At 42.2% G+C, this 12,803-nt stretch overlaps 1 protein-coding gene and 1 long non-coding RNA gene across 3 annotated transcripts in view; both read right to left on the reverse strand.

Annotated features, from left to right (window-relative positions):
* myo1g (myosin IG) overlaps window positions 1–1,920 on the reverse strand; it is a 46,477-nt gene extending 44,557 nt beyond the window's left edge. Inside the window, exon 1 of one of the 2 annotated variants that reach the window (XM_057828043.1) lies at window positions 894–1,920. In XM_057828043.1, coding sequence (XP_057684026.1) covers window positions 894–988 — 95 coding nt within the window. In that variant the 5' untranslated portion in view covers window positions 989–1,920. The remainder of the gene's footprint in view (window positions 1–893) is intronic. The other variant, XM_057828045.1, reaches the window with a different exon arrangement.
* A 3,952-nt stretch (window positions 1,921–5,872) lies between these two features.
* On the reverse strand, window positions 5,873–7,644 carry LOC130910789 (uncharacterized). Its single transcript, XR_009061906.1, has 4 exons — window positions 7,361–7,644; window positions 6,988–7,093; window positions 6,839–6,910; window positions 5,873–6,395 (listed from the first exon to the last, which is right to left on the reverse strand). It is a non-coding gene; the product is annotated as an uncharacterized LOC130910789 (long non-coding RNA).
* Between the last annotated feature and the right edge of the window lie 5,159 nt (window positions 7,645–12,803).

Consider the following 12,803-nt stretch of genomic DNA (forward strand, 5'->3'; position numbering starts at 1 on the left):
CTAATTTGATGCCATTGACAGCCATGCAACAGGATGTGTCCCCGAAATGTCCCCAAATGAACAGGAAGTGACCTGACATCAACAGGAAGTGTCCCCGAAATGCCCCCAAATCAATAGGAAGTGACCTGACAGATCTTATCTACCACAGTAAAGCCCCCTCGTAACTTCTCCAGAAATTGCAGTTTCTAGTTATTATTATTATTTATGAAATCACGTAAAGCATACAGGCTAAAAATGACAGTTTACCTGTTGTCAACAAGTAAGCTAAAGTTAACAAGAAAATGCCATTTCTGGAGAGATTGCTCTCTCTCATGGGTCACTTAGTGTATATTTCGGTCACTCTCAGGTCATTTCCTTATTGGCTGCCATTGACGGGGCTAGATGTCCAATCCATTTGGACTGGGTGGGGCAAATGGACATTTGTCCATTAACTATAGATTAAAATCACAGATCTAAGAGAGGAATCTTTGTAAAGATGTCGAATATTAAGATGCCTCATTAATTTAAATTTCCATCTAATTAGAGGGAAAGATCACTTAAACCTCATTTTTATGTCATTTTAACACTGTTACTGAAAGACTGAACTCGACTGTCATACAAAGTTAACAGGAAATGGCACAACATTGAGTACTCACTGAAAGCAGGAAGTAAAACTCATGTTAGAGACTTGATAAATTTACCGGCGGGTTATTTGGCTCTGTTTAAACAAATATTAAGTAGCATGATTAATCACTTTCTCTGCTCATTTTGGAAGGAACAGAAAATGTTTCGTTTGTAAATACTGCAGAGATCTTTAGCCTACATTAATAGGAAGGACTTCCAATGTCTTTTGACTTAAAATATATTGAACATCTAAAGAGACTAAATAACATGAAAACTTGCTCATTTACTACCTCAATTTAAGATTCTCCATAAACTGCTCCATAGTGACCTCATCCAGAAGCACAAAATCAGACTTCCCAAACTCCAAGCCTTCCATCTCTGCCATCCTTTTCGGCAAATGAGACCAGACGTGTAAGGAACAGAAAGTGAGATAAAATAGAGAAGTATGGCTGGCTTGCAAGTAGACGGCAAGAGGTGGGGTTGTGGTGTCTCACGGTGTGAGATCAACAAGCGGCAGTACGTCATCCTGTTAGTCGGATGGTTGCTTTACGAGCAGATATGGATATTAACTTTCAGGGAGACATCTATTCAAAAAGTTACTATTTAGCTTAACTCATTCAACGACAGCCCAGGTCACAGAGTATGTGCTGTTGTAGTTAGTAAAAGAGGGAAATTGATGTTTGAAATATCTGTTGATGGCAATGAACGTCCACGCCATTTCAAATGGGAGGGGCAGGAAACGAACGTTCGCTTCCAGCCTGCCCCAGTTAAAATGGATTGAACGTGTAATACCGTCAATGACAGATAAAGAGTTATGCTATGTGATCTCAGAAGATATTTATATAACCCATAAAAAAATCAATAAAATTCCTAGAGCAAAATACCACCTATTTGAATTTGTTTTTAACTCTTATTTTTCTGATTTTATTATTAATTTGATTTTATTCAGAATTATTTATATTTCTTAATAGTCTTGGCTATTTTTAGTTTGGATTTTTATTCTTTTTTACCATTTAAATATTGTGATTTTGAGTTTTAAAGCAACACTAGGTACATTTTCAAACTTTATAAAATATTTTCATAACATTTGTGAAGATATGTCAACTGACAACTAGTTGATAACACCTTTTATATCTTTTGGGAGTCTGTATCATGGGCGTAGGTTTAGTGTCAACATTGGTAGGGACGCTATAACAGCATAACGTGCAAGGCATTAATAGATAATAAGCTTGGTGCTTCCATGCCACCGAGCTCATTCATTCAGCTCCTCTGTGACTGGGGCTTGGTACCCAACTTCTGGGGGGGAGCTAGGATCAAATCCCCCTTCTTTTTTTTTTTTTTTTTTTTTAAACCTGTCCTGTTCAGCTGTTTGACACAGAGAATGGAAGTCTAAGTGCCCGGATTCTGAACAGTTTTAATGTTTCACATTAAGAGTCTGACATACTCCCATTGTGATCATTCAAAATACCTTTTTATTATGACAAAGCAGCGAACAGGAAGGGATTATGGGGGGACAGAAGAAAAGAAATACAAGAGAAGAAAGAAAAGAAACACATACACAACAACAAGAAACACATTGAACATCTAAATTAGTTACTAATATGCTGGTGCTATCGTCAGCAAGATGTATTTCTGGTTTACACCATGTGGGGGCCTATTGGCCAGTGAAAGAAAAGGATGGGGGTGGGGGTGTCTATAAGAGTATAAGCTAAGTGATTGAAAGGGGTAGAGTGTACACAAATCAGTTCTGTGATCTAGAACCCAGTAATCGTGTGAATCTCTTATGAGTGTAAACCCGTTGGCGACCAACCCTACGCCGCTGCATCGCCAATCCCGGCACCGGGACCCCCAACCCGAGCATGCCTTACCACATCCAGCAGCACGCAAGCCCCACCAGGCGCGCGACAGCCACGCAGACGGGCGGAGAAACCGCGCGGGCGCCAACCCAGGGCCACGGCCCCCACCCAGCCAGCCCGGGGAGGGAGGGCGGGCGCGGGGGCGGGCATGTGCAGCCCATCCCTCCTCCCGCAGCCCAGCAAAGGAGCCATCGTCCCCCCCACCGGGGCCCAGGGTGGTCCCCCGGGCCACCCGCGCACCCATCAACCGGCCTTCAGGGATGGCAGGAGGGGACGCATCACCAACCCCACGCCTACACCCACCCCCGCCCGCCCACCCGGGCCACGAGCCACAGCCCCCCAACCGGCACGGCACGCGACCCCCAGCGGTCCACCAAGCCCCAGGCAAGGCAGGGTCCCCCGCCGGTGCAGGCGACACCCCGCTGATACACCGGCGCCCAGCCAGCGACCCGCGACGGAGCGCAGGGCAGATGCCCAGCCAGAGAAGAGAGGGGAAGGCGGAGGCAGGAGAACGCCCAGGAACTGCCACGGGGCGATGCAAGATCGGAGACCCGACCCCCCAACCCACTCCCGCGGCCGGCAGCCAAGGCAGAGGGGAGGCCACACCCCAGGAGCCACGCCATATAGAAAAAGTGTGGGACCCACCTACCACCCTATTACTGTGGCTGCCAGGTTCCCGACTGGCAGCCATCACCCAGCACCGTGATGGGGGTGTGAGGGGAGGGGAGGGTAGTGCAATGTATGCATTAAAATAGGAGAGCTTGGCTTGGGGCAGTGGGACCGCAGCATGGAGTTTCTGCCCAGCCGCCCGTCCCACCGCCCTTTGCCGGAGCTCTCCTGTGGAGTATGATGTGTGTGGTGCATTTAAAAAAGGTGCAGGGATGGCGGGGCCTGTGGTGAGAAGGCAGCCGTGAGGTACCACCCCCCCCCAACAGGTCCCAACCGTCCCACAACCTTGGTGTGTGGTGCATTAAAAACAGGGGGGAGTCGGGCTGGGACTGTAAAGCCCCGTCCCAACCCTCCCCGGAGAAATGTATGAGCATGTAAGTGCCAGGGTGAAAAATATTTACAGTGCCGAAGTGAGAAGTGCGTGAGTTAAGAGGCAGGCTCCCGCGGGCGTGGCCCCGTCCACCAGAACCACCGGCCGCAGGGCGGAAGAAGCGTCAGGGCCCCGATCAATCCCCGCCCCAGACCACCCACAGCGCCTCCGCGACCGCCCACCCCCCCCCCCACCCACCGAGCACCCACCCCGCACTCCGAGCAGGCGCCACACCAAGCGCCGGCGACCAGGGGACGTCCACCCCACCGGCAAGGGACAGCAAGCCTCACCCTAGGCCCCGCGGGCCCCAAGAGGCCCCGTCAACGACCCCGCCGGCCAGGGGGCAGCAGCGGCCGCCGCGGCCCAGGGAGGCGGACAGGGCCGGAAACAGACCAAGGGGAGGGAAGCGCATCCCCCACAACCCACCCCCGGGCCAGGAGGGGCGCGCGGTATGACACCAGAGGGCACCTCTCCGGCACCTGGTACAGGGAGACGCGGCTCCGGCCGGGCGGACCACAAATCCCCCTTCTGACCTGGTGTGCCGGCTCCCCCTTGCCGTAGAATTATTTTTTTATGTGAGGTAGTTAGGGGGTAGCACTAGGGGTGAATGTTATTATGCATGCCCTGCTCAGTGAACCCCTAAGATTTGAAGGGTGCCTTCTCCAAAATGCTATTTTCAGATCTCTCCAAAGGTGTTCTATGGGATTCAGGTCTGGACTCATTGCTGGGCACTTTAGAAGTGTCCAGTGTTTTCTCTCAAACCATTTTCTAGTGCTTTTTGAAGTGTTTTGGGTCATTGTCCTGCTGGAAGACCCATGACCTCTGAGGGAGACCCAGCTTTCTCACACTGGGTCCTACATTATGCTGCAAAATTTGTTGGTCGTCTTCAGACTTAATGCCATGCGCACGGTCAAGCAGTCCAGTGCCAGAGGGAGCAAAGCAACCCCAAAACATCAGGGAACCTCCGCCATGTTTGACTGTGGGGAGCGTCTTTTCTTTTCTTTCTAGGCCCCATTTTTTCCCCTTGTAAACTCTATGTTGATACCTTTTCCCAACATTCCTCCAAAACGTTTTTGGCTTTCTCAGGTAAGTTTTGGCAAACTCCAGACTGGCTTTTTTACATCTCGGGGTCAGAAGTGGGGTCTTCCTTGGCATCCTACCATAGAGTCCCTTTTCATTCCAACGCCAACTGATAGTACGGGTTGACACCATTGTACACTCGAACTGCAGGACAGCTTGAACTTGTTTGGATGTTAGTCAAGGTTCTTTATCCACCATCCGCACAATCTTTCAGACATTTCTTTGGTCTTTTCTCCATGCTTAATGTGGTACACATGAGGACACAGGACGAGTCAACTTTAATCCATTTTAACTTTCTGCAAGTGTGATTGTTATTGCCACCACCGGTTATGTGCCACAGTTAAGTAACCGGCACTGTTAATTACACAAATTAGATAAGCATAACATGATTATTCAAAGGGTGTCAATACTTTTGTCCGGCCCATTTTTGGAGTTGTGTAAAAAAAAAAAATTGTTCATTCTTTTTTTATTGCAAGCAAAATAAATGAAGATATTCTACCAAAGCATTTTTAATTGCAATCATTTTCTGAGAGAAATTGAGCATTATCTGACAGAATTGCAGGGGTGCCAATACTTTAGACCAGCACTGTATATGCATCAATGCCGTGAACACTTTTCCATTGTAGGACATGTATGTTCACTCGACATCATAAAAATATATGTATACACAAAAAGGAAAATTGGTCTAATTCCGGTGACAAATTCCGTAAACTGCTGTTAGCGGCGGTACACTCCTACAATGGTGGACGAGGTACTTACAGTCCTTTTGCTCAGATTAGTCAATAAGGAGACCCACAAGTTTTTTTTTTTTACTTTTTTGTGGTGAAAGGACTGACTTCCTGACCTTTTCTAGAAGTTTATTTTAAAAGGGTTAGCCACATGTTTCACTTAGGGGGAAGTAGGATATTTAGTGAAGGCATGTGCGGTTTTGGTTTAAAGTAGCATTTCATTAGTTTTAGTTCACATCACTTTTTTTCCCCCCGTTTTTAAAATTATTGGTCGATTGTAAAATGTTTGGCACAAAGATGCAAAGTGGTTTACCTTATTACATAAACGCAACACAAATCTGACATTTTAGGGGTGTGTAAATCATTTGATGTGTTAGGGATGCTGTCCCCTGAACCCTGCTCCTCCTCTTTTTGTGTGTGTCTGCCTTGATTGCAGGATTGGACAGACCAGGTGTAGGTGATCGTCGTCAACGGGTTACTTAAGCCAGTCCCTGGCCTCAACTCATCGCCAGATCAACAACTCAGCTCAAAGAGTTGGTGACTCCAGCCTCAGTCAGAAAACCTGAAAAATACCATTTAGCTAATTCTTCTTTTATTCCCTAGATCCTGCGATACTTGCCTGCCTGAACACCTGCTTGCCCATCTGCTCATCAATCGCAAAGACTCACCTGACTATTTCAACACCTTCTGCCAACCCTGTCAATAAAGTGTTGTCACTGCCAGTTTTGCCTGTCATCTCTGCTCTTGGGTCCCCCGCTAACCCAGAACCACAACATGATGTAATAATTCAAAATGTAACCAATGTTCACTTGCATACTTTGGATCTATTTCCACGTTTCTAGTTCTGAGTTTTAACTAAAATTAAAACAGGAAAAAACATTGTGGGTTTGTTTTTATTAATTATACACAGCTTCACACAATTCATGTACAGAAAACAAACACTATCACAAAAGGAATCCACAATTGCTGTCAATGGCAGTCATATTTAAGACACTTTTAAAATACATGCTTGAACTCAATGTTTTTTAAAAAATGAACAATAGATGACACAGACACACTTTGATGAGCTGGTCCAGTCGCAGGATTTTTCTGAAGATGAAAAATGAAGTTAGGAATAGTTACTACTGTCAACAACCAGTTAAAGTATACATGTGTAAGATTATAGAAAGCATTTTTACGTAATCTGTATGTAATTAGCAAGCATTTAGTAAAGAAAATTATTGAGTACAAACTATTGGATGGAATGCTGTTTCAATGCTATGCCAGCAGATGGCACCACACTCATTGCAGATCAGTTTCCAATTTGCTTGATAATAATGTAGTAAATAAAGTTGAACGTCCGTTTATAAAACTTTGTAGGAGGCTTACCTATAACCCCGCCATGAAGAAACATAGCAGAGCCTCAAACAACCTCACATCTCTCTAGCAGACACTTTAGCAAAGAACTGAACCAGTGCGGGCTCGGTCTTGAAGGCGGTCTGCAGTAATAGTAACGATAAAAACCAACACTTCATGTGTTGAGAAATACAAACCTGACATTAAAATTTTGTCCAAGTTCTACCAGAGTCACACTGGTCATTCTGGAGGTGTGAACTTGGTCAAGCCTGTAAAATATTGTGCGATATGAGTCCATAACTTCAATTACTAATTAGATTTCAATGTAAAAAAACAATTTACAAACCTGATTCCTCTACATTTCGTCCATGTTCTAGACGAGTCCCACAAGTCAATCAGGACGTATGAGCATGTTCGGCCATTGAGTCACCTCGCTGATATTGGGAAATGGCCTTTTTCGTCCATTCAGTTGTTTGACGGCAGAAAATGGGAGAATTCAGATAAAGGTTAACAGGATACAATGCTTGTAGGAGGTCTACCTATAACCCTAGTGTGTATTTCCACAGCAAAGCCTAAAAAAATTCTAGAGCAGACACATTTTGAAAGGACTGAGCAAATGCATGCTCGCTGTAACTTCAAAGGTCTGCAAACAATCCTGTATTAACGCTAACAAACACTTAACGATTATAAAATGAATTCAAATAAGGAAAATGTCTTACCAATCCATGTTGGAATTAATCTTCAGCAGATTGTGGAAAATAAAAAGTTTGAAAAACTGAAAATATGCAGCCATCTTCGATGGTGACAGCAAGCATTGTACACACGCCGTCACAATTCAACTTAAACATTATATATGACAAAATGAACAAGTAAAAAGACGAGCGAGTTAACTTAGCATATACTTATTAAACGCAAAACAACGTAAATTATTTAACGAAAGGAAGATGGCAATGGATACGTCGGAGAACTGTGCTACACCCGCTGTACGTCTACTCGCAATGAATGGAGTAATGGACGTTCAGAGTCACCGGATGTGACGCATTTGAAAAGTGTGTTCTCTCATGATGTCAGCAGGGGGCAGTCAAACACTGTGAATGGCCGAGTGACTAAGCCTGAGTTACACTGCTGGCCAAAAGTATTGGCACCCCTGCAATTCTGTCTACTCAATGCTCAATTTCTCCCATAAAATGATTGCAATTACAAATGCTTTGATAGTAATATCTTTATTTATTTTGCTTGCAATGGGAAAACACAAAAGAGAACGGAAAAAAATTAAATCCTTATCATTTTACGCAAAACTCCATAAATGGGCCGGACAAAAGTATTGGCACCCTCAGGCTAATAGTTGGTAGCACAACCTTTAGACAAAATAACTGCGAACAACCGATTCTGGTATTCATCAATGAGTTTTTTACAATGCTCTGCTGGAAGTTTAGACCATTCTTCTTTGGTCAACTGCTCCAGGTCAGTGGGATTTGAAGGGTGCCTTCTCCAAACTGCCATTTTCAGATCTCTCCACATGTGTTCTCTGGGATTCAGGTCTGAACTCATCGCTGGCCACTTCAGAAGTCTCCAGTGCTTTCTCCCAAACCATTTTCTAGTGCTTTTTGAAGTGTGTTTTGGGTCATTGTCCTGCTGGAAGACCCATGACCTCTGATGGAGACCCAACTTTCTCACACTGGGCACTACATTATTTAATTTCTTTGTCTTAAATTGGTTATGTAATAATTTATAGTACATTATAGTAATAACAGTTCATATAGACAACTTTGTGCTGAGAAAAAAAATACCATTCTTTAGAAAAAAAATCAAACCGTGCAAGCAGTTACTCACGATGTTACTCCTTAGTTGAGTATATTTCTGACAAAATACTTTTTTACTTGTACTTGATTACATTTTTTGGATGACTATTTTTACTTTTACTTGAGTAATATTATTTTGAAGTAATGCTACTCTTACTTAAGTGACATTTTTGGCTACTCTACCTACCTCTGGTTAAGGGTTAGTAGTATATTTATTGTAGTATATTGGAGAATAGTTGTTTTTAATAATAAATAAATAAAAAGGAGAACATGTAGGCCGTGACGGACAATTCTAATGTAGGAGGGCTTTTGTAAGGCAATGGACAGCCGTTGCTGGTGGGAGTTAGCATCTCAGGATCGTCGAGGTGTGTGACTCACACTGTATTGGTGCGCCACAAAAAAAAAAACATTGAGAAGCCAATTGCTTCAAGATCAATTAAAGCATTGTTTCCCGACAGTGACGATAAGCACATGCTCAGCTCACATTTTTTCTGCTCAGAATAACATCCAAAACTGACAAGTCCCATCTGTTTGCATAAACCAAGTAAGCAAACAAGGGGACTATTTGACCTCAAGGCCTTCGAGTGACATTTCTTTCAGGCCTTTCATGACAGGCGTGGTCTGTAAACACGTTAGTTTTTGTAATGAAGTTTCTCAAGTGCCAACTATACAAAAGTAAAGGCTTAAGTTATGTAATTGGATGTGGTGTCCACCCTTGCGTTATTCTCTTTACTTGCATGCGACCAGTCCGTTTTTAAGATCACTGGCCCTTGATTCAGATTTCAGGGATAAAGAGCACATAATCCCTTTCACCTGATCCCCGCCCGCAAGAAAGAAGTGGAAAATTCCTTCAACCTCATGTTGTGTGCACGGACTTTGAAGTCTTTATGGTTGTCACAGTCCGCTTGAAAAAGCTTAATTAATTAAGTGTATCGCTTGATGTTTGCATGGTTTCAAAATGCAAGCTCATACTTTATAAGAATCACAAGAAAATTGTATAAAAACTTCATAAAGTCCAACTAGGAGGTGCTGACAGTGCTAATCCGTATTATTAGCATTCCAAAGGCAGATTATTTCATAAAGCGACTGTAATGACATTTGACTTTCTGACTCAGAATTGCCAGTTAGCATTTTATCAAGAGGAAAAAACTAGAAAATGACTTATTGTGCTCACACGCTTTGTCACCTGAGTAGAAAAGGGCAAGTTAGGAATGTCGCACAGTATTCTACAATTATTTTGCAATTTTAGATGTGACAAATAAACTAATACAACCCCTAGCAAAAAGTATGGAATCACCTACTCAGATGAGCACTCACTCAAACATTTAGTCATGGAGAAAAAACTCAGATAAAATGCTTGAAAAAATAATGAATTAGTAATAATAAACCCTAACCCTAAAGTGCAACTCCAGCATTTAGAAACACCAAAAGAAATGAATAAAAACATTGTGGTGGTGAGTAAATGTTACTTTTATAGATGAAGAGCAGGGAAATTAATATGGAATCACTCCATTTTGAGGAAAAAAATATGGAATCATGAGATTGTTGTCAAGAGTCAAGAATCTGTATTGGACAAGGTGTCAAGAGTCAAGAATCTGCATTGGAGAAGGTGATGATGCTGGAACTTTTGTTTGGTGCTGTTCCAGTGAGATTTACAAAGATGACCGCCTGAAGAAAACATCAAAATTCCCTCAGTCCTTGATAATATGGGGCTGCATGTCAGGCAAAGGCACTGGGGAGATGGCTGTGGTTAAAACTTCAATAAATGCACAAGTTTACATTGAAATTTTAGACAGCTTTCTTATCCCTTCAATTGAAAATATGTTTGTCATTTTCCAAGATGATAATGCCTCATGCCACAGAGCTAAAACTGTTAAAGCATTCCTTGGAGAAAGACTCATCCAGTCAATGTCATGGCCTGCAAATAGCCCAGATCTCAACCCTATTGAAAACCTGAGGTGGAAATTTTAAAAAAAAATGGTCCACAGCACGGCTCCGACCTGCAAGGATGATCTGGCAACTGCAATCAAAGAGAGTTGGCACCAAATTGATGAAGAATACTCATCCAGTCCATGCCTCAGAGACCGCAAGCTCTCACAAAAGCCAGAGGTGGTGCTACTACATACTAGAGATGTGTTTTGATTCTTATTTCATTGTTTGTTTCTCATGATTCCATATTTTCTTCCTCAGAATGGAGTGATTCCAAATATATTTCCCTGCCCTTGCTTTATTAAAGTAACATTTACTGACCACCACAATGTTTTTTATTCATTTCTTTTAGTGTTTCTGAATGCTAAAGAGTTGCACTTTTGAACTAATTCATCAATTTTCAAGCTTTTTATCTGAGTTTGTTCTACATGATAAAATATCTTTTTGCTTTTTACTTTTTGCTAGGGTTGTAAATGATATTTTAAATTCACAAGGTAGCTCCTAACACTAGGATGTTTTCCACACCATGCTAGCTTAGTGAGTCAGCTCGTTAATTCGGCGCAATGCTCAGCGCAGGATGTTCTCAGTCGCATTTTGTGCTGTCAAATCTCATCCCAGCTAACCCTCGCACACGTGACACCATGGATGTCATATTTTTTATGTGATTATTATTTTGAAAGAGGCCAGAGTAATCATCGTTTTGTCACATGGCTAGCTTAGCACAGTGACCCTTGGAGTTTTATTATACTTTATAGAAACTCCACATTACTTGGTATTCATGTTTTAACAACCTTTATCTCAGTCATTACACAGCAGAATGTTTCGCTCTGACATTTTAAATGCTGTGTTCGGATTTCACAATCAAAAACTTTCCTCTCTCAGGTGTTTTTTGGACAATTCGTTCAAGGAAACGTTTTGTTCTTGAGCAAACAAAAATAGAACACACTGGAATATCATGCTATGGAACAACAAGGAAAGCTTTTAAGATTAACTATCAGAGTTTTATTGTGGCCTATTCAAACGTGTTTCGCAAAAGTTCACCCCTTTAACACAGATTGCTTTACGGTCACATTTTACGGCCTTTTCCAGTCTGGTCTGCATTACAAAGCAGGAAAAAGTTGCAGTGGTTGTTTTTTTCCAGCTTTAGTGCAAGCTAAATGGATTTCAGCAAGAGAAACTAGAACATGAGTGACTTCTGTCTCACTGCAGGTCACACATTACAGACGCAAATGTAAGGATGTGGAATCATCCTGAGGTCACAGCAGAGTTCAAATGCAGCCTGTGGATGTATACAATTGCTGTGTGATATGCTTAGAGTTCAAATAAATTAGCTAGTTGATAAAACAGAATTGTTAAATTTGCACTTGGCATTTGAGCTGGCTAACAATTAGTATTTTGAAAAGCCACTAGCGTATTACCTGGCAAATGGGCTAGCTTAGCCTTATTATAAATAGCAAATAAAATGTTAGCATGCTAGTTCAAGTTTATTTTTGAAACACTTTGCAGAATGACTAGGGCGTAGGTTTGCATAGGGACGGTAGGGACATAACACTAACAACTTTTCAGGATGCTGAAATTGTACCCACCAAGTTTTAAGTAACCTTATTTGCATCATATAATGAGTTCAATTACTGTATATAGGTAATTTAGATCATCTTCTCATATGTTGTAAGCATTTTACAATTATTTCCATTATGTTCATACTTACATTTACACCTTTTTACATGCTAAATGTGCCAGTCCATTTTTCCCCTCTCAAACGCACATTTGATGACTCCCCACACACTCACAGCCCCGACAGAAATACAACATGTTGACATACAGCCTCCACCAGCCCATTCAGAGAGGAGAGTTATTAGAAGTTTTTTTTTTCGCCCAGCAGAAGCCACTGTAAGTTTATGTAAAAAGACGTCAATGCTCTGGATGTGGGGAACACACCACTAATTTTGCTACTGAAAGTCCGGCCTGCATCAGAGTGAGCATAACATTAAAATGTATGAATTTGCTAATTTGCAAAACTCAAGTAGGAGGCTGCTTAGAGAGAAGTGTCCTCCTGTTTGTTAACCCTTTAAGGTCTGGGCCTATTTTGTCTGATTTTGCATGCCTTTGAAGTTGCCTTTATATTTCACAGAAAGAATTGTTTACGATGGCCTGGTTTGGTCCCTTTTTTTGTGACACCTTGAACTTCATGTCCAAACTGTTGTTTCCGTCACTGACCAATTATAAATCATCATTTTGGGCCCAAAAAGACCAAAAATTCCACAATCGTTTTGTCAAAATTTTTAATTTTGATGTCCAATTGACAACCAAACATGCGTAACGAACCGTTTTGAAACTTTGTAATATTTATTCAACATGTTAGGATGAACATTCAACCAAAAAAATTTAGAATAAATAGTCTTATATTTGACAATTCAACATAAACAACAGG

The sequence above is a fragment of the Corythoichthys intestinalis genome, chromosome 22 (genome assembly GCF_030265065.1).
Source record: "Corythoichthys intestinalis isolate RoL2023-P3 chromosome 22, ASM3026506v1, whole genome shotgun sequence".
Taxonomy (NCBI): Eukaryota; Metazoa; Chordata; class Actinopteri; order Syngnathiformes; family Syngnathidae; genus Corythoichthys; species Corythoichthys intestinalis.